This window comes from Crocodylus siamensis, chromosome 5, assembly GCF_052110815.1.
Source record: "Crocodylus siamensis isolate JL-2025a chromosome 5, ASM5211081v1, whole genome shotgun sequence".
Taxonomy (NCBI): Eukaryota; Metazoa; Chordata; order Crocodylia; family Crocodylidae; genus Crocodylus; species Crocodylus siamensis.
The window spans coordinates 40,495,840-40,518,532 of NC_143399.1; the positions used below are offsets into that span (position 1 = coordinate 40,495,840).

A 22,693-nucleotide genomic window follows, 5' to 3' on the forward strand; every position below is an offset into this window, starting at 1 on the left:
TTGATACCAAGATGAACATGGGCCGGCAGTGTGGGGACATGGTCAGGAAGGCCAACCACACCTTGTCGTGCATCCACAGATGCATCTCAAGCAGGTCCAGGGAAGTGATCCTCCCCCTCTATGCGGCACTGGTCAGGCCGCAGCGGGAGTACTGCGTCCAGTTCTGGGCACCGCACTTCAAGAGTAATGTGGACAACATGGAGAGGGTCCAGAGGAGGGCCACTCGCATGATCAGGGGGCAGCAGGGCAGGCCTTATGAGGAGAGGCTACAGGACCTGAACCTGTTCAGCCTCCACAAGAGAAGGCTGCGGAGGGATCTAGTGGCCTGTTACAAACTAGTCAGAGGGGACCAACAGGCATTGGGGGAGTCCCTGTTTCCCTGAGCACTACCAGGAGTGACTAGAAATAACAGTCACAAGCTGGCAGAGGGTAAATTCAGATTAGACATCAGGAGGCGCTACTTCACGGTGAGGGCTGCTAGGATCTGGAACCAACTTCCAAACGAAGTGGTGCTGGCTCCTACCCTGGGGGTGTTTAAGACAAGGCTAGATGAGCACCTTGCTGGGGTCGTTTGACACCAGTATTCTTTCCTGCCATGGCAGGGGGTCGGACATGATGATCTGCTCAGGTCTCTTCCAACCCTACAAACTATGAAACTATTTACTTCCCCATCATTGTAGTGGCAGGGCACTGGCAGTGCCCATGTCTCCTTGACTTCTGCTTATGGCACATTGCAGGAGAGGTGCAGTGATAGATTGGTCATGTATCAGATCAGCATCAGCATCAATAAAATGAAAATTAATATTATCAGCAATCGGCTTTTGTTGGCCCGTGTAGCCCATAATGTCACCAATAAATGCCGTGTGCATGAGTGCAGCTGCACCACGCACATGGCCAGGAATGCAGCTGAGCATCTTGGAGAGCAGCATCCAGCCAGTAAGTCTCTGGGAAGGAAAGGGGCAGGGAGAGGAAAGGGATGTGAGGAGGCAGATCAAGGTGAGAGAAAGAGAGGGACAGGGACAGGGGCTGGCCAGCCAGGGTGGTGAATACAACCCTGCTGGGAGCAGGATGGAGTTACACGTGGCTTGTCCAGGGGGTGGCTTCTCGCTGCTGCGCACACCCGCAGGAGAGGCATGGGGGCATGTGCCCCCCAGATTTGTGCAGATTTGTGCATAGACTGGCCGCTGTGGCCTCGGGGGCTGCGCTGGCCTCTTTTTGGACGGGGGGCTGGGCCGGGGCTGCACTTGGGCAGGTGGCAGCAGTTTTGAGAGTGGCTACAGGGTGGGCTACAGCCACTACAACATTCCCTATAGCCATCCCTCCCAGGACTCCTGCCCTCACCATGGGGGCCTCTATCTGCACCAATCACACCCCTTCCCTCCCCCCTGCCCCTTCCATCCCACAGACTTAATGGCAGGGAGCTGCTCTCCAAGCTGCCGAGCTTCATATCAGCTATCAGATTGGTATCAGCCAATATGGCTGGTTAATAATCAGCCACCAGTGTCAGCCAAAAAAATCATTAAATCAGTGTACCTCTAGTTGCAGGGTGTTTTTAGTATTGCATCCTTTGTATAAGGCTTTGAAGTGGTGGTTTGGGGAAATCCTTGAATCGATGGTTACCTATGAATGCAAGGGACTGGATTTGATGGCCAGGACGCCCTTTCTTCCTGTCTTTTTATATAAATGCCGAAGCTACTGTGCCCACAGGCAACTTTTCCCATTCCTGATGGCCCCAGTACTTTCACCTCCTGCCCAGAGATTTAGTAGACCTGGCAGCTGGTGCCCCTGACACCTGCGAGTGCTACATGGGGTTCAGTTACCATAGTCCTAAGCAGCCATATTCACTACAATCTTTCTGAGCAGTCCCCTCACACCTGATGACTGGGGTAGCTCTGTAGAAAGGGCAGAGCCAAAAAAGAGTCATTCAAGGCTGGCATGCTTTTTATTCAAACTCAGTCTATGCCAGGGGTCATCTGGAGGCCATTTATGTGCCCTTTATGTGTATGTCAATGAGGGCCTCTGTCCCAGTTGTGTGCAGTCACCACCACCCTCATCTCTAAAGGATCCCCCTTGCTGACACCTCAGCAGAGGTTCAAGTCTGAATGAATCATGGAAAATAGACTCTCCTCTTCCCGCTCAGGCGTGAGGCGGGCTCTGTGGCTGTTCAGCTTATGCCTCACCTCCACATCCATCATGCCTCTAAAGCCATGTGAATCAGTCAGGATGTATCAGGGACCATTTCAGGGTAGAATGAAGTTGCTTTTCTACTTGCCTGCAAGGGACAAACTACCTGGCATGGTGTCAGCTGACCAAGTGGACAACCCAGGGCCAGAGATACAAAGATCAAAAAGCTCTGGACTGGGCTGCCATGAAGTCTCCATCAAGGACACAGCTCACAGTGTCCCTCTTTGGTATGTAATGGCAGAGGAGCAACCAGGTCTGTCCTCCCACCTTCAGGCCCTTTGTGAAAGACACTGCACCAGAAGGGAGGGACGTGGCAAGTCACAGTACAATGCAGCACTGCATGCGATGACATCATTCTACTATGCTCTACCCCAGGGGCAGGCAAAATGCAGCCTGGGGGCCGGATGTGGCCTGACAGGCCATTCTATCCGGGCTGCAGGGCCTCTAAAAATTGAGAAAATTAATATTTATTTGCCCCTGGCTGCCTATCATGCAGTCCTTCATGGCTTGCCAAAAGTCAGTAAGTGGCCCTCCACCCAAAATAACTGCCCACCCCTGCTGAACCCTGATGTCCAAAGTCAATGCTACCTTCTCCAGCACATTTCTCCCTAGCCCGACTGCCCTTGCACCAATGACATAGGATGTTCCCCATCCTGGAACGCAGACTTCTAGGGATCCGTCTACCCCAGAGTTCCTTGGCTTGGTGGAGAAGGCAACTGGCCCCTTACCTCAGCGTGGGTGTACGCAGCTGCAGCGTCCCTCTGCAGTGAGCTCCCAATATCTGGGAGGCTGTTGGAGAGGATGTCAGAACAGTTTTCCTTGTGCCGCTTGTTCCGCTCACTCAGAACTTCATCTACATTCCCTCTGACCGAGTTGCTTTCTTGAGTGAAGTTTTTGGATACTTCCTAAAGAAAAAAAGTAACAGAGGGAGATGTCATTTCTCAGCAAATGATACTTTCAGACTACAGTTCTAGGCCTTAGAAAGCACACCAGGACAAAACGTGCTGCGTGTGTTACTTATTACAGTATGGAAGTGCATGCCCAGGCTGTTAGAATTGCCTTCAATGGGCCGGTTGTCCTTTGTGGATTGCCAGTGCTTAGTGACAAGATGGTCTTTATCACAAGGTTCTCCTTAACTCACAGGTATTTACTTAGAGCAAACCAAATTACAAACAGCTCCAGCTACTTGCATCTCTTCCGCAACAGGCCACTCCCTTTTCATGGAACTTTTAACACAGCACAGAGACATCTAGTGGTCAAAGAGCACAACGACAGGTGTCTTCCATTCCAGGTAGGCCTCTCCAGGGTCCTGCACTGCTGGCAAGGTGGGTGATGATCCACATTCAATAGACAGCCTGACTTTGGTTTAGGGGAAAGTGCACTGGGATGAGAACAAGGATCCCCTGAGTTCTACACTCTGTCCTTCCCTGTGCATATCGCTGCATCCTTCAGATCTCTGTTGCTGAGCATGGCTTCCTCTTCTAAGATGGAAGCATCAAGCCACATTCCACTGCCCCTAAAACCTCATTGTACAAACAGATAATTGACTGCAATGCTGCACGAGGTCATGACAGGGAGTAGAACCAAGGTTTCTACTAGGACAGATGCAAATCTTAGCCACATACCTTCATAGAAGGAACACGCCAGACCTATTTAGGCCTACTCTTCTGTCTTTGATGGCGGATTTAGCTGCTCATTAAGCTTCCAGCCCATTACAAGGATACCAGAAACCTGGATTTCTAATGCTCACATGCAGTCTATCAAATAGTTCATAGAATCATAGAGAATCAGGGCTGGAAGGGACCCTCCAGAGGTTATTTATTTAGCCCAATCCCCTGCTTGAGGCAGGAGCATCCCAGTTCAAACCATCCTATACAAATCCATAGTCTAAATTCTTCATAAAACTACTGCCAAACCTGACACAAGACGTAACACCCTTATCTGCTACAGGTAAAGCAGGGGGACCACAGCAGGCAACGTCCTACAGTTCACTCACAAAGTGTTGTGTCCCCTTCAGGTGGATGAACCACAAATGGGATAGCACTCCATTAGTTTGAGTGACACAGGTTTGATGGTCCCAAGCCTAATACCCTCCTGCTGACCCATGGGACAGACTTGATGGTTTCTCAGTTGCCACGTACAGCAATAATTTACCATATTTTCTCATCTACAAAAATGTGTATTTTCCAAAAACCATCTGTCTTTCCCAAAAGCCAGCTGCTGTAAAATGGGAGTGTGCACTTTGCATGAGGAGATATGGTAACAGCAGTTTCTGACTGGGCAAAAGTGAACGTAAAGTCTGCACACATCCATGAGGAACAGAACAGTGAAGAGGGCCTGTTCCCCAGCTGTACCCACTTAGTTATTTACTACCTAAAAAGATATTTCATTTCCCTTCATTCTGCCTTTTAAAAGCAAGGTGTGGATCTTACTGCACAGCGTGCTGTATGACACAAGATATGATATGTGGCTATTTTCATCACCCTTGCCTTTTACAGTCTGGGGATACAATCCAGTATTTCCAACACAGATCCTTAGTCAGGCACCATGGTCATTAAAATCCAATGGAGTTTTACCCTGCAAATCCTGACTGATGCATTGTCCTGTGTGCCCTGATAATGACAATTCCCTGGCACTTTGTATGCCCTCAAGCATCTTTGTAAAATCAATGCTTTCTTAAGGCACTGACTTCAGAGTTTGGTTCTGCAACATCTCAGGCCAAGCAGACAAACAGCTTTATTCCTGACAATTACAGGCTGTTCCTCTGCCTCTGTGAAGTCCCTTGCAGGCAACAGTGTTGCTGATCCTCCTGGGAGTTGCTCCAAACTGCTAAAAGCAATGAATACACACCAAGACTATAATAGCTCTGCTGATGAGATGAAGCAATCAGCTTGCTCAATGAACACTGCCTCCTGAACTCGCAGGCTGAAGAGGACCTTGCCTATGCCATGGATCAAGTGATTTTCTCAGTTGGGATTAGCACAAACCAAGACACCACCCCCTCCACAGCTGAACCACAGAGCCAGTGGCTCACGGGAGATAGCTGCTTTATTACTATACAGGTTTTATGGAATTCATGGCTGTTAAGGGCAAGAGAGATCACCCTGCTCCTCCTAACTGAACTCCTACAGCACATAAGCCAGAGAGTCCCCCGCAAGGGTGCTTGCATCCAGCACAAAATGTAGTGATTTACCTAGACAGCAGCCTAACCCAGAGCTAGAAGGGACATCCAATCTCAACATACAGCCTCCATGTGGCAAAGGATCCAGCATGCGGTAACCGGTTCCAACAATTAACCATCCTCACTATTAAAAATCCAGACCTAGTCTCCAGGTATTGCTGACTTCAGCTTTTAGCTTTTGCTTTGCCTTTGTCTGAGAGATTAAAGAGCCGTCTGCTCTCAGGCATCTCTTCCGTGAAGATGATACTTCTCGAAGTCTCCACAGTACTTCAGCCCTTTTAAACTGGCTTTTAAACTAATTGGAGCAGAAGGCAGGTTTCCCAAGCCTTTTATTCATTCTTACACCTCTTCCCTGAAGCTATATTTGTTCTTGTAGCTCTTCTTATACCTCTTCACATTTTTCAAAATCCCTTTTTTAAGCACACATTCCAGCAACCAACAAGAAATGCCGAGGTAAAGACAACCCTCCTACCTCTCACTCTCAGGAGAATACCTATCTTTTTCTCTGCAGCATCACTCTGGGGCGCATGTTCAGATGGCTACTTATAAAGTTAACAATGTAGTGACAGGGGCCTGTCCAGATGCTCTAACCTAAGGAATCTCTAAAGTAGCTCAATGCACCTTTCCTCCCCCCACCCCTCTGGAAGCTCTTCCGCCTCATCATTTCCTCCACACCTCCACCTCACATTTTAAAGAAGCCAGTAACAAAGGGTGAACCTTGCAAGCACCTTAAATAGCCTCTTTTGGACCAAAGTAAGGGGAAGTCCAGAAGTATAGGGCTCCATGAGTTGGTAGTGTCCTTTTCCAGCTGGTCTCACTGGTCAAAGCCATACTTCTTTTAAGGTCCTTTATTCAAAGCCCCCTTTCAACACCTGGAGTTCACCTGCCTGCTATCCTCAGGGAAGGAAATTAAACAAGATACATTGCCTTTCTCCCTTTAAGCTATTGAGGCTTCCCAGCTTCCACAAGCTCCTTCTGCTCCCTGCTCTCCTTCAGCTAGCCCTTTTTCCTGTTCCCAGCCAGCTAGGGATCTGCCCAGGGGCCTGATCCCTTTGCTGGCACCTCAGCAAGTACAGCTAGCTGCATCTTCTGGATTTGTCACACCCTCCCAGAAAGCTCTCAGCCAGCAGCCCCTCTCAGCTTTATTAAGGACCTCTGCTGAGCCAAGTTGTAGCCACAACACATGAAGAGAGAGGCAGCCTTCTTCTAAACAGCCCTTTTGAGCACAGCAAAGCACTAGGAGACCTTGTAGAGTTGCTTTCTTTTCCTGATCCCCCAACCCTGTTCAAATGCACCTCTTTCAAAGACACAGGGCCCCATTCCACAATTGTGGCCTGAATGTCTTGTTTCTAGACACATGAGCTTGCAGTTGGCTGTATCAACCCACAAGCTTTTTGACTGCACCCAGATCACCAAGCAGGCGTGGATCCCGGATTTCATAAAGATTGCAGGGGGGAGGTTCAGGAGCAGCGCACTGCAGGGGTGACTGCATCTCCTGCTCCCTGCTTCATCCACCCCTACCAGTGTGGGAAGACCATGCCATGGGAGCCCCTGGGGACTTTCAAAGTCCTTAAAGAAGATGAAAATCACCCCTCTTTCCCCTTCGTGCTCAGAGGCACATCCCTTCCCCTCTTCTCCCAGCTCCCCACCCCTCCCCTGCCTGCTGCTGCTTTCTCCACTGTTGGGGGAGAGAAAGCTCCGGAGCCAGCCCACTGAGTGGGGGCTAGACTCATCTGGAGAGGGGACAGCAGCAACAGGGAGGCTGGAGAGTGGTTCCCTCTAACCTACCCCATCCTGAAGCAGGCACAGGGAAGGGAACCCCCCTTGCCCGTCCCTGTTGCCACTGTCCATCTTCCCAGCTAAGCCCAGCCCCTGGTGGTGCACAGGAACAGCTCTGGTGCTTCCCCACCTCCAGCAACAGAGAGGAAAGGCAGGCAGAAGAGCGGGGAGGAAAGGGGCAGATAGGATGTGTACTTTTGTCCAGGAAGGGGAAGGGAGAGGGAGTCTCACCTGCTTTGGGGACTTTAAAAAGTCCTTGGAGGCTTCTGTGGTGCAATGCAATAATACAAAAGAGGGGGATGCAGCCACACCACTGCAACCCTTCTGAATCCACCCCTGCCACTATGCAACCCAGTGACTGGTCTATCGAGCAAGCCGACAACCTGCCTGCTTTCTTTCTGTTTTACAGGCAGTAATGTTACACTTGCTGCCTTACAAAGTGACAGTTTGATAATCAGGATGGTGCCTGCTCTTAAGTCAAAGCCAAAGTGTACTGTCTATCTGTACCTTGTCCCTTTTCAGCTAACTCTGTGACTTTCTCAAAGCCCGTTAATGGGTTTGACAAGATCTGTTCTCCATTAAACAACATTAACAAGCCTGCATCACATTCCCAGCTTTTAACACATGGCTGCGAGAAACCTTGACCAGCCATTCTGTTGCTGTGCCCAGAAAAGATGTCAAAGCTAATGGGCACTATCAACCAGTATGAGGGGGTTAACCAAAAGGGACTGTGTCTGCCCTTAGAGACAGCATTCATCTGACATGCACTGAAATGAAAACGGTATAAGGTTGATCCCCACATGGTAGATGGGGTGAAACCAGGTTGTGGCTGTGCCGTGTGGCATCACACAGCTGCCACATGTTCTGGGAAAGACCTGGAGGAAGGTGGAGTGTGAACTGTCAGTATAGGGAAGGCTACACAGACATGGATCAGCAGCACAGGAAGCAGCCTTGGGACCCAGCATCCTGCAGTCACTACCTTTGCTCAGTGGTATATTACTAGAAGCAAGAGATGCCAATCTCTTCCAGTTCAGAGCAGATGCTTGGCTTTCATATAGCTCTCCACAAATGCTAACTGTTCATAAAAGCATTTATCATGGCTTTGCAACCACAGGACTAGATGTCTGCATTTGACCACGGGCCTTTTCAATGTGCTGGCCATCTGCTCCCTCCTGCCAACTCAGCAGAGCCTTGGGGCAATACATTAGGATGGTTCCTGCAATTGCCAGTTACATGCCTGAAAATGGAGAGCCAGGAGCAGAGGCATAATAACCAGAAATTTTGGCACCCAGCCTTGGGTGGGGAGGGGGAAGCGGGTATGCAGGGAGAGGCAGAGCTGGGTGCCAAGCATCATAAAACAGCAGTGGTGAGGGGGCTGCCATGTACAACAAGGGTCCTGCAGCTGTAGCTGGCCTTGGCACAAGCTCCATGAACAGTGGGCACTGCTGTGGTGCTGCAAGCTCCCTGGGTGCTGCCATTCTGCTGCTTTCTTCTAAATCAGAGCTGGGGGCTGATGCCTGGCTCACCCAGTCCTGCTTACACTGTTGGCCAGAAGCCCAGCATGAACACAGAGCTGAAATCTGTGAAACAACTAGTGCAATGTGTATGCATTGAGACAATGTAACTGGGAGGAAGGATTAGCAGAATCTGTGCCCGGAAGGCGGAGGGCATTTTAGGAGTTGGCGCAGTGGGGGGAGGAACCTGTGTCTCTGAGAAAGATCTCTTCCGTGCTGCATACAGTAGCACAGCTTGTCACCTCTCTCCTTGTGGGGACCCTCCCCACACCAAATATTAGCATTCCTGTCCTCAGGAGGCCCCTCAGTCAGAGCCAGCTAGCTGGCCATGTCTTTCATCTATTGAATAGCAGCTACTTTAAATACCTGGCACAGCAGTAGAAGCCTTTTCTCCCACAGGCCTGGAAGAAAAGAGATTGCAGGGGCTGGTTCACCCTAATCCTTCATTTTACAGCTGTGCTACCATAGTTCCTCCTCCTAAAACCCACTACAACCTTCATCTGTGACCCTCTATTGCCAGCTGAAGCAACAGCTGCAAGCTAAAGATGAGCCCAGTGAAATGAAAAACAAGTGTCTCAGCTCAGATTAGCCATCATCTCAGAAAGGACATCAGCTCTGAAAGACAAAATACTTCAGACTTTATTAAATTTGGGGCTGAAGCCTTTCTGCAACCTCACTCATCAGGTCTGTTGTAAGTAGGAGTTGTACTTTTGGGAGTGAGACAGTCTCTCTCTCATGTTATTAATACTCTGTACAAATGCCTACCAAAACAGAGCCAAATGCCTGAATTGGGGTGCCTAGCTACTTCTCCAATATCATTAATACACATATTAATAATGCTTTTCATCTGAAAGGTTTCTAGAGCATCCTACCACCTCTGGATCCATTTCTACCATGTTTGCTCATTTTGGTTACTGTCTTAGATTAAAAATAGGCCTTTTGAAGGCAGTGGGAATATCCATACAACAAGGTACAATTTCAGAAGGGCAGAAAAGTCTGTGTGAGAAAGCTGGGAAAAGGCACAAGAACCAGACAGAATATGACCTTAAATGCAGATATATACAGAACTGAAGTTGCTTAAGTTAATTTCCACTTATCATTGTAAAGTATAGAAACCTTAGGACATTTCTGGGAAACATATGGCTGGATATGATGAAGAGTAACCTCAGCTCACATGCCTTTCACCCAGACTTAACATCCAGGGACTCTTCATCTTCTAAACAAATATCCTTTGCCCGCCTCCCTCCCCCCCATCCAGCTATACATGCTAAGCATGCCTAACCCCACTAAAATCATGGCCAAATGCCCAAGATTCACTGTAACTTCAAGGAGACTAAGACATTTTGCAGTTAGCTCTACTCTGTGCTGATAAAAGCCTGTGTTGTTTTAGTTTAACCTAAAGATTTCAGCACTGCTGCTCTAGAGAACATTGTAACCAAGTGAGCCAAATGAGGACATTCAGGCATTGTCTAGTCTTAAGATTCATCTTTAAGTGCCTCAAAGTTTGTTTCCCACCTCACCAATTTTCCTCTCTTCGTAGAAGATCTTCATTTCTAGCTAAACCAATACACCCCAATTCCATGGTAACCAAAGCTCAACTCTTCACCCATACTTTCTGGGCCACCGTACTCCCACAGGTCTGATTCTGAATCCAAAAATACTAATTGACTAGTTATTGACATCTCCATTGTCATGATACCAGGACCTTGGGCAGTTGATGACATAGCTTTCCTAGGAGCTGGCAGCCCCATTGCAGCAGTCACAGCAGTCTCCAGCTTCTGTGCTGTCAGTCCCTGTGGTGGAGTCGCTGTTTCCAGTGGCCGCCGTCTCTACAAAGCACCCTCAGTCTGTCACCTACTCAGGAAAAACTGACTTTCCTCTTCACCAGCAAGACAACAGGCAAAGAGTTTGCACATAATCTTTATTTAGGTACACTGATGAGTGCATGTAAAGGTTTGAAATTAAAGGCTGACAGTTATAAATCACGCTAGCCTCTGGTTCACCTTCTCAGCCACTCAAAAAATCAGACTCCCTGGCTCATGCAGGGTGTAACCTTCCTTCTTTCACAGGAATTAACCCATTAAGCAAAATTAACTTTGCATATAGCTTCCCTTCATGGCTTCTTGCCCATACTATGGTTTCAAAACTCAAATGAAGCAGGCTTCCTTCTCACCCAGTCATCTCAAAACACAAATAAACCCCCTCTAAAGGACATGTTTCCTGCCCCCACTGCTTATTTTTTTCTCTTAGGGAATGTTTATGGAAGTGCTGTGCCTGGGCTAATTAGCTTTGCTGAGAAGCAGGACTTATTAATCTAGCTGTATAAATACAGTGTTGTGTAGGGAGCTAATGCATCTAGATCAGGGATGAGCAATTATTTTGGGCAGAGGGCCACTTACTGAGTTTTGGCAAGCCACCGAGGGCTGCATAACAGGCAGCCAGGGGCAGATAAATATTAATTTTCTAAACTTTTTAGAGGCCCCACAGGCTGGATAGAATGGCCTGGTGGGCCGCATCCAGCCCGCAGGCCATATTTTGCCCACCCCTGAGCTAGATGCTTTTTTATTCTAGAGGCAGTGCCTGGCTCAGGTATCTCTGCATAATGCTGCCCTGCACCATGTAGACATACACCCAACACCTGCTTATGTTTTGAGCAGACTGCTATATCACCAGGCAACAATACTTCCAGTGGCTTTATCATCTTGCAAGAAACAAAAGACTCAAAATCTGTTAAATAGATCCTCAATGCACAAGCTAAGTCTATTCCATCTTGTAGGAAAGGCAGCAAGAGGACACAGCAGCCCCCCTGGCTCTCCAGGGACCTAGCGGACCTCCTGAGGCTAAAAAGAAAGGCCTACAAAGGATGGAGGATGGGATTCACCTCCAAGGAGGAATATTCTGCACTGGGCCGGTCCTGCAGGGAGCAAATCAGGAAAGCCAAGGCTGCAGCTGAACTCCAACTAGCTCTGAGCATCAAGGACAATAAAAAATCCTGGCTAGCACTATGGAAGAAAGAGACTTGGGGGTCATCATTGACCACAAGATGAATATGAGTCTGCAATGCAATACTGTGGCTAGTAAAGCAACCAAAACACTGGCTTGCATCCATAGATGCTTCTCAAGCAAATGCCAGGACGTCGTTCTCCCCTTGTACTTGGCCTTGGTGAGGCCACAGCTGGAGTACTGCGTCCAGTTTTGGGCCCCACAATTCAAAAAGGATGTGGAGAAGCTTGAGAGAGTTCATAGAAGAGCCACACACATGATCAGAGGTCAGGAAAGCAGACCTTACGACAACAGGCTGAGAGCCATGGGGCTCTTTAGCTTGGAAAAGCGCAGGCTCAGGGGTGACCTGATGGCCACCTACAAGTTTATCAGGGGTGACCACCAGGATCTGGGGGAATGTTTGTTCACCAGAGCGCCCCCAAGGGATGACACAGTCGAACGGTCATAAACTACTGCAAGACTGTTTTAGGCTGGACATAAGGAAGAATTTCTTTACTGTCCAAGCCCCCAAGGTCTGGAACAGCCTAATATCAGAGGTGGTTCAAGCACCTACATTGAACACCTTCAAAAGCAAATTGGATGCTTATCTTGCTGGGATCCTATAACCCCAGCTGACTTCCTGCCTTTAGGGTGGGGGGCTGGACTCGATGATCTTCCAAGGTCCCTTCCAGCCCTAATGTCTATGAAATCTATGAAATCCTCCCAAATTTCAAACCCAAGTTCTTGTCCTTGGCAAGAAATCTTAGCCAGCCCAGAACTGGTGCCAGCACTGGCCAATACAGATCAGCTGTGTCACCACCTCCTGTTGGATGATAAATGCATAAATAATGATATTATTTATCATCCCCCAAAAGCTCTAACCTGTCTTTACTTATAATTTTCCTTCACTGCCCATGCACTGTGCTGCCCTCTTAAGTGGTGTGCTTATCAGTATGTGATATCTTTCTGAAGAGAAGATTCCTGCTTTCTCTGGGTTAAAACATAAAATCATTTCCAACCTGAAATATGATACAATTCTGGTATCATATTCTGGTGTGAGTTTTTAAAAATCCACAGCATTCAAACAAAGATGTAAATGTTTCAGTGACAGGTTGAGTCATCCCTATGTCGGGTAAATTTCTCTGCTATGATTTACACAGCAAATGTCTGTTGCATATTTTGTACTTGTTTTACTGATGTCAATGGAAATTCCACCCACAGAACACGTGTACAGCAAACAATAGGCTTATGGAGTGTGGTCAGAGAAAAAGACTTTTTCCCTTGTGTGCAAAAATGTTTGTAAAGTATGTCAAATACTTCTGAATCTCTGGGGGAAAGGTGCCGTATACATTTCAAGTACTAGACTATAAGATCTATTTTTAAAGTTGATTAACCAGAACCACCCCTGTTTTTTCTAGAGTGGGAAGGGGAAGGGATTGGGAAGGATGAGACAAATCAGTAGGGTTGTATGAATGTAAGTGAGAAGAGAATTCAGTCGCAGAAGTTTCTCTGAAGTAACTTAACCTTGTGAACTCACCTTGAGCCAAATGTTGCACATTCTTCAGTCCATGGAATTAATTCTGATTTATGCTGGTGTAACCAAGAGCAGAATTTGGCCCTTTGTGTGTACTCCTGAATCCCTCTCCTAGGTCAATGTTTTGCTCAGCTACCTCTGGTTCAGCTCACAGGTCTAAATCAGTGGTGTTCAACCTATGACCCATGGAGCCATGTCATCCAACCCATAGTGCTCCCCATGGAACCAGAAATTTGGCAGTAGTGGAGCAGTAACAATGTTATTCACCGCAGCTTCCAAAAGTATCATCCAGAACCTCGGCAATTAATACTGCCAAATATCCAGACCAATGGGGAGTCCTGAAGGCCAGATAATACAGTACTGTGTGCTGGACCACACTGCCACATGGGGTTGTGCCATAGCTGAATTCAATGCATGGTGCTGGGATGGTGAGTGGGGTCATGTGACAGCTGGATCCAGTGCACAGAGCTGGCTCAGCACTCCAGATTATACCATGCACCCACCCCATGGTGGATCTGGCCTGCAGACCAGCCCTGTGCTACTCATCTGGCCCGCAAGGCCAGATAGGTTGAACACCACCAGTCTAAATAGCCTGTTTTCCTCGCATTACATGACTGGATATTAGACAAGTAAAACGTCAGTGGGGCCTCACTGTGGTGATCCAAGAGCACAATTCTGCACGACTCAGTTAAGCCTCTTCTGTCTTTCTAATTATTCAAGATTCAGCAGGAAACTCATGTGACCCAACTGGAGGATAAGTCAAACCAGATGAACAGGGTACGATCTCAAATAAAAATAATGCTCCCAGCAACCTGGAAACCCAAGATCTCACATTCAAATGCACCATTTTCAGATGCCTCTTTTTTAACCTCTTGGCTGAATTGTGCATTTCTCTCCCCAAAATGCTTTGCAAGTGGAATTTTGGCTTTATAAATCAACTGCACTTGGCTTATGGCTCAAATCAAATGGGACTGGTCTGCATTTAAAAGAATGTGGAATTACTGTCCCAGATATAGATTGAGGGAAAAGGCTCCATTATTTAATCTGGCAATCTGATGCTACAAAACTAGATGCAGCTTAAAAAAACCCTCAAAGCCATACAGTATTAGTCAAAAAATATTACACTGCATAAAAGTAAAAATGATTTAACTGGAAACTCTCTTTACAAACAAAAAACAAAAATATCTTAGCTATCTTTTTAAGACAGCATTTTCATTCTCTGGCATCAGGCTCTGAATTCAAGATGGAACACAACGGCCAGCACCTCAGACACTTGACCATCTTAGCTACTTCTAAGAATTGCTAACATGTACACTACGTGCCTCTGTTTCTGGCTCCTGTGCCTCTCAGCCACTGCCTGAATTTCAGGGGAAGCAAAAGGAGACCTAGTAAAAGGTCATTAGAAATAACAAAAATAAAACTATGGCAAAATGAAGCAAAACCATTCTCAGAGGAGCTACAAAACCTGAATAAAGCACCACCAGCTCAATGATGTACCTTCAGAGTTTAAGGAGAAGTTGAGGGTAAGTCTTATTCTGCAAGATGCCCCAATCAACAGTATTTGAATCAAGGACCTCCAAATCCACAGTACAGACTTTAACGATTTGACTTAAGAGCTAGTGATCGTAGAAATAGGCTGCTATCCTCAATGTAAGCCAAACAGGCTTTGTCAGAGATACACAACAGATTCCATAACTAGTTGTTTAGTTGCAAATCAGGATTGTATTCCTGGCTTTGAAGTAATTGGTGGTTTATCATGTTCATTCTGAAAGGCAACACGGCTAAGAAAATGAGATGTGGACCTGCCATACTAAAGACTTGGCTGCTACTGCCAGCTCCACTAGAAGTGACTTTGTGTAGCCTCATCTGTAAACGAGAGAGAATGGGGTACTTACTGACTTTCTGGTATGGAGGTGAGACAGAAAATGCAATCACAAGAGCAGAGAAGTGAACAAAATTCTTAATAGTAAAGAAGCTCAGATTACAGCACCTTCTGGCTCCTCCTGTCCCAGCTCACCTTCTGAAGAGCACACTGTGTTTTAGGATGCATAGTTGGAAATGTTGGTGTCCTGAGCAGGGGAAAGTCTTAACAGAGACTCAAAAGATTCCAGCTCCTGCTGTTGCCACTACACGGACTCCTCACACACAGGGAGCAGCAGCTGTGTCCCCTCTGGCCCCTGCTAAGCAGACCCCAGCTTCAGTCCCGAGCAGAGTTTCCCACCCCCAGCCCCTTCTCAGCCAGCCCAAGCAGTAATAGCACTCCAGCTAGGGAGCAGAGGAGTTGGGGCAACCTGCTCTGGTGGAGCAGACAGCACAGCCCAGCCCAGGGCTTCAAAGCACCTGGGATGCTGGGGGACTGAGTTAACTTAAACCAGGAAGGGGTCTGGGACAGAAGTTCCTTAAACCGATTTGACCTAAGTCATTTAAGTCTGATACTACATTCAACAAGATTTATCTGAAACCAGTTCTGGCCATTTTGAAATCAGTTTATGTGCACTGAACTTCTGTTCTGTTACAAGTTTAAACCAGTTTCTGATCAGTTATGTTATGTGTAACTTCTGTCCTTAGCCTAGCAGATTTCCAGAGACAAAAGACACCTCCCAGATTCCACAGCAAATTCCCTATCATATTTCCTGCTCCAAAGTATGGAGTACTAAAGCTTTTCAGACAGATGATAGTAAGGATTTAAATATGGAAAGAATGACCATTTCTTCTTAAATCTCGTTCTTGGAAGCATATAACCCATTTTTTACTGAGCCTTATCAGCAAAATGCAGCCAGAAGCAGGCAGCAAGCGCGGAAAACAGTAGACTCTCCTGCCACTCACACAGCCTTGGCACAGAAACTTGCTTCACAAAAACTAAACACTCCAAGCTATCTTCCCAAGACTACACATTTGCTCAAACACTATGAAACAGGAAAAAACTCTAGCAAACAATATACTACCTAGCAATGTCTGCCATTATAGTATAACCATTATAAGGGGAGTGGAAATGGCCACGGTCAAGTAATGTGACTGGGGAACAATTTATACTTTTTTCACTGTATTAACAAACTGTAACAACTTCGGCTAGAATATTCTAATGTTGATCCTTGTTGATTTTTTAAGTTTCAATAAGAACAAGGACTGATTTCAAAACCAAGGCTAAGATAAGCAAGTAGTCAGCATTAACAAATCTTCCTACCACTTTTCTTTTTAAGAGCTGTAGAGTTTGTCAACAGTTTGGTTCAGGAACTTGTAACTGGTCAGGGGGACAGTGAAGTCAGAGAGGTGATTTTTGTTTTCCTTATGAAAAGCTATTCAAACTTTGGTTATGTGACAACAACTGGAAAATCATCATTTGCATGTACACAATAGAAGATGTTCAAGACTTTCTCTTTAGTTCTTTCACTGTCGTAGGTGAACTATGTGTACATACTTCCTCCTGCTGAGTCCTCTGAATTGTTCTGAAACAGAAACATAGGACTGGAAGGTCCTCAGGAGGTCTGGTCCAAACCCCTGCTTGAGGCAGGATCATCCATGTCTAAACCATCCCATCCCATCCCATCCCATCCCATCCCACCCCAAGTGTTTGTCTAGCCTGCACTTAAAAGCTTCCAAGGATGGAGATCCCATGATCTCTCTAAGTAGCCTGGTTCTGATGCTTGACTACTCTCATAGTTAGGAAATTCTTAATATCCACCCTAAATTTCCCTTCTTGCAGTTTAAACAGCCAAACTTGAAACTGAAGATGGAATGCAGAGACATTCAGTGTGGTCAACCACAAGGCTAAAAAATTGTGATTCATCCTCCTTTGGGAATCATGAGGTTGGTTTAGAAATCATGAGATGAAGGTAACCTCTGCCTACGGCACCCACTGGTTCAGTGGTGCACATAGGATAACAGCTGTCTACTGTTGCCAACTAATATTTGTTCTTCCTTCCATTCAAAAACTAGAGGTCTATGAAGAAGATCTGAGGCCCCTGCTACGTGTTACATATATTATGTAATTAACTGGTTAATCGCACAATAACATTTAGACTAGCCATATGTGCAAAGTAATTATCACATAATAAAAATGACAGCTATAAAAAGAGCCAACCAGCTATAAAGTTAGTGCTTGAAAATGTATAACAACTGTATAGGTGGTTTCTATCCAGCTTTAACTTGAACATGAATGGAGCTCTGAAGTGTTCAAACCTTGGCAATGCCAAAATGTTGGGTAGTTACACTAGTGTATCAGACCATTTTGTTCTTTTTTTTTTAAATGCAACTATGCTTAAATGTTAGCAACTTTGCAAAGTGAAACATTCAAAATTGAGGAAATACCAGAGTTAAGATTTCCCATGCAATCTCAGTTTTGCCCAGTTGTCTATATGCATTAAGCCTAGGACTGGTCAGACAATGGAAATTCTGTTTCAGGCAAAAATTCAATATTCCAAAGCTTGTTCTTATTCTGAATTGAAACAGAAAGTTGAAACTGCCAAATTTCTCCTGGAACAAAACTTCTACACACACAAAAAATTCTGATTTAGCGTTGCTGAACCATTTTGTTTAGCTAATACAGAAATGTCACATGTTGAGGTAATAAGAGTGTGTTATTTCAGCGAGGTAGAAAGGCTTTGTTTCAAACTTAGTTTCAGTTCATTTCTTCTCAATGTGTATACTGTATTATAATATCAGATATATAAATACAGTAAATGTATAAATGTATGTGAAAAGCCAATATTTTAATATAACATAAAAAGCAAATAAGTAACAGAAATGAAATATTTTACCTTGTTTAAACAAAATCTTTCAACATTATTGAAATAAGAAACTCCAAGTTAAATTAGACTTTTCCCATCAAAATTTCATTGATTTCAAACAATTTTTTAAATTTGATGGAAAACTCTTCTGTCTATACTTTTCCAATCTACACTAATCATCATGACATACCATCTTCAGCTGAGTGCTCATGTGCTACTTTTTAACAGGACCACAGTCCTGAGAGCTGATGGGTGGAATGAATAATACAAAAAATATTTGTGTGTTAAGAAAGCCTCATGAACTGTGATTTCCTGAAAGGCATCCTGAACTTCTATTAGGCAATAAGAGGGACAGAGAAAACAGGAGGCTTAACAACCCAGCATGAATGTCAGCACACTGCTCATTAACAGAGCTCCATTGATTAAACCCAGTCGCAACCCAGATTGCCATGTGTAGCACTATCATTGTTTGCCTGTTTCCAGGCACTTTTAGCCAAAAAGGAGACAGTATCTCACGTTGTTCCAAGCTCAGATAATCAACTCTTTTGTTAGTGGACCAAGCATTTAATACTGCATACAGGACATGTGTTACGTGGTTCATAAAGGCAACATTCCCCCACTTACTATACCATTGTCCCACATGCCCTTCTGGGAGGACTTCTAACTGACCTGCCAGGGCAGAGCTGAAGGGCAAAACATGCATACATTTGTTTGGCCAATAGCTGATGTTCTTCCACCACTAGTGTTCCCTACAAAAAAAAACAAACCTCAGCAACACTCATTCTTAAGAGTCACAAAATTATGAGAATTTTTTCAAAAATAATCTCTCTGAGGTTTTCATTATTTGCCTTCAGATTGTTTGAACTTTAGGTTACATTTGGGTCATAATTTCAAGATTCTTCTTCACCATCACTATGAGAATTAGACATTTTCCTTTTTAACTGAATGCTGAGGTTCTTCCCTCCTCTCCCCACCCACCAAAAAAAAAAAATCACTGTCTCAAGTTGCTGAGCCTTTAAGAGTGAAAAAAAAAATGCAGCCAACATCACAAAATTCACAATAAATATTATGGAAGCTGGCAGCACTGGACAGTAGTAATAAAATTTACAAAATCATTCCTTTGACTAAGAAAAACAATTACAAGAAAATATTTCTCCCCAAGTGGCCTATATCTTAAATCTGTGCTAAAAACTTCAAAATAAAAAACCCCTCCTAAATGTACCACAGATGTTGGATCTTTGTAAATGTGTCTTATTTGGTGTTTTTTCTTCTTCTTCGTAAATTGAGAATCTGAAAATTTGGGTGCACCTTAAATTCAAGGGCATCATCTATTCAAAGGAATACAGTAAATGGTTTAAGTGCCTAATTCTCTTGGACCCAAGGAAGGGGTCAGCAATTTGAGGCCCACAGGCTAGATCCAGCCTCTGGAACTATCTGATCCAGGCCATGCACATGGGGCTTCAGAGGCAGGGGGGCTTCAGCAGCTGTCACTTTCCCATCCCACACACCTAAGGCTATATCTACACTAGAACATCTAGGACAGTTAAGAGGAAACACCTCAAGGTTTAAAGTCAATGACCATAAAACAAAGGATGTGAGGAAGCACAGTTTGTGCTGGGAAGCCTGTCTAACGTCTCTTAACTGAACAGTTAGTCCAATAAAAGATATTGCCAAAAAATCCTTGCCTCTCATAAAATAAAAGCACAATAAATCTCTGGGTGGAGGCTCTCATTAGCACCAAGAGTTACCTTTGCTTGCTACAGCTTCCTTGGAATCAAAGATTCAGAAACTGAAGGCCTCTAACTCCTGATCAAAAGCCTCCACACTGAGTTATCGCATTTCAATATATGTACATTGATGTCACCCTGTAGTTGATTGGCCCTAATTTTCCTGAGCACCCTAAAAACCAGTGGATTTTAGGCTTGAAAATGTCAGATGTTCAAAAATACAGAGGCAGACAGTCTTCTGAAAATCCCACAAGGCACCTATCTGCTTCCTTAGTTACCTAAATACCTTTAAAAATCTGGCCTTGCAACCTTTTTTAAATTGGGATTCTTAATCCCAAACCATTTATGAGCTTTTGAAAAGTTTAACCCTTCATCTTTTCACTTGAAATGTCCAGTCATGAAACTTGTTATTAGCTAAACAGAAAAAAATTAAATAAAATGATGATTAATTAATAAGTCTCCTTCTTGGAACATGCCTAATGCCAAAAAAGGGGCTGTGCTGTATATCTCATTTTGGATGTTGTTCTCCTTAATAAAAAAATACAAAGAAAAAGAACCATAGTGCCTCTTACCTCTTCAAGTTTTTCCACTCGGCCTATCAACTTTGTTGTGACTGAGTGCAGCTTGAGTAGGTCTAAGCCATAGAAAGCATTTTCTAGCATCTCTATGATGGAGGAGAGCTATAAAACAAAAGACGGCATAGAGTTAGTCAAGTCAAGATGGCATTTACTTTTCTCTACTAGTTTAAGAGCAGGCACACCAGTTTGATTGGAAGATGAAATTTTCCATTTCTGCAGCCAGGAGAATTTTAGTTCAAGAGATCTAGGGGGAACTGGAAAGTTTAAAAAATTATTCCCGTCAACAGAATGATGTTACATAGTTGGGTGCTTGACAGTTTGAATGGTTAAATCCTTTTTCTAGCATCTACCACTGATCAATATTCAAGAAAGGTCCTTAAACAAAGAGGACCATTGTTCAGTTCTTGTGTGGCTATTCTTCCTAGTAGAAAAAAACCCAAACAAACCTAAAATCAAGACAAAGATGTGGATACAGTGATGTATGAATAATGAAACTGCATCAGCTGTAGTTCTGAAGTGTTCTCCTACACATTAGGGAAGATGGTGTAGCTATTGCCAAGGCAACCTTCTGCTTCTATCTGGACACACCAAGAAAATAAGCCGGCTCATAGCTTTCCAGAACTTCTGGTCCCAGCTACAACCCAGCAGCATACAGTTCCACAGGATGAAAGAGATACATAAACTGCCACAGAACCTGAAGAAGGTCAGGAACAAGTTGTGGATGGTAGGAATCATTCATGGGACAAGTACAACACTGCATTCAGCTCCATGCACAACCTGTCCACACACCCAGAATGTGCCAGATAACCACTTGTGAATATGGTCAGCAGCCAACAAGGTGGACACTAAATGAAATTCAATCCCCATGCAGTAGTGCTATGATATGGAGGAAACCAGCTCCATAGATGAGGAAACCCCAATAGCTACATATTTAAATATTTCATTTCAACAGACAGGGATTGTGATTCACCATTCCTTCCTGTCTACTGGAAGTGCTACATCACCTGCTGTTAACTGCTCTATGATCCTGAGAGTCCCTACTAGACATCTAGGATTCACACAGCAATATCCCTTCATCTTCTATCTGAAGTTTGCTCCAAGCAAAGTTGGCTTCAGTTTTCAGACAGGTGCTGTATATCAAAAATGTCTTTGATTAAAAAATTATGAGCGTCAACCATCCTGAGGATAAATACCAGCTTCCCTGTTGAGACTTGTGCATGTATTTATAAAGCAGTCATTTATGAAGAACTATGTGACTTCAGCTCTCCTCCATAAAATTCTGCAGCTAATTAAGCAAAAAGCATTTATGAGATTACACTCCTAAACAAGAATCTTGGACTCTTTCTGGTCACTCTTCTCAAGGATCACTTAAGCCTTCTAATTCACTACAAGGCCTCATAATAAAAGGGGTACAAGGAAACGCAGGTTGCATCACTCACCATCTGTACAAAACTGGGTACAGCTCACCCATTATGGCTGTTACCAATGATGTTACTGTCAAGCTACATGCATTTCTTGTGAAGCCTGCCTGTTGGACAGCTACAGTATTCCAGTCCCATCTCTCATTATTCAGAGACCATCAGAATAATGACAGGGAGCATCAGATCCACTCATAGGTACATAAAAAGGGGGTGTATGCGCACACATCTGCATCTGTGGCTGACAGGTGATTAACCCTGGACTCGCTTGTCTTGGCCACAGCACCTGCCAGGAAGGTCTGAGTCATGAGTGAAAAGTTTCCACTGAACATTTGAGGCTACATCACCTCAGCTACATCTTGTCCCACTGGCTTTTTGTCTGCCATCTGGACCCATGGGTTTGTGTGCAGTACTGCATGCAACTACCAGCACCGCAACAAACGATGGAGCACCAGTGGAGGGTGCCCACAATAGCTGCTCCCCACCCTGTTCAATGGGTGCTACGTTGTCCTTGCAGCCAAACACCTGTCAACCCCAGGTGATCCTCCTTTACTCTGCCAGCTAACTAAGCACCCCTCTGCCTATCAGCAACCCCCCTTCAGCTCCTATGAAGGTGGCTATCATAGAGGACATTCTGGTTTTCTGCTACTCTGTCCTCTATTGATACAAAACCGACAGGTTATGTCCTCTATTTTTCTGAAAAACAGAGGACATAAAGACATTGGTTTTCAATCAATAGAGGACAGAAGACAACCGGACTGTCCTCTATGATAACCACCCTAGCTCCTACACCATATCTCCTCCTCAGAAGTGTTCCACAGACAATAATCCCTGTCCTTCATGCCTCCAGCTCATTCCTACTGTGCAGTAGCACCTCATCACAGTTCATGCCTCATGACACTACTGTGCAGTACTAAAGAGCTACTGCACAGTATGTATCTTGTGTAGATGTGGCCACTGGTTCAAATCTGCACTTTACCAATACCTGTTTATCCTAAATGCTCTTGAGAAGTTGTTTATCTTGAAATGAACTGGTGGTCTCATGTGTTAATGGGCTGGGACCTCTGTA

At 45.0% G+C, this 22,693-nt stretch overlaps 1 protein-coding gene across 1 annotated transcript in view; it reads right to left on the reverse strand.

The window, feature by feature from the left end:
- Positions 1–22,693, reverse strand: part of OLFML2B (olfactomedin like 2B) — a 53,884-nt gene that overhangs the window by 24,000 nt on the left and 7,191 nt on the right. The window contains exons 3-4 of the mRNA XM_090048428.1: positions 20,201–20,308; positions 2,913–3,089 (exon numbers count right to left, since the gene is read on the reverse strand). Of these exons, the coding sequence (XP_089904554.1) occupies positions 2,913–3,089; positions 20,201–20,308 (285 nt within the window). The remainder of the gene's footprint in view (positions 1–2,912; positions 3,090–20,200; positions 20,309–22,693) is intronic.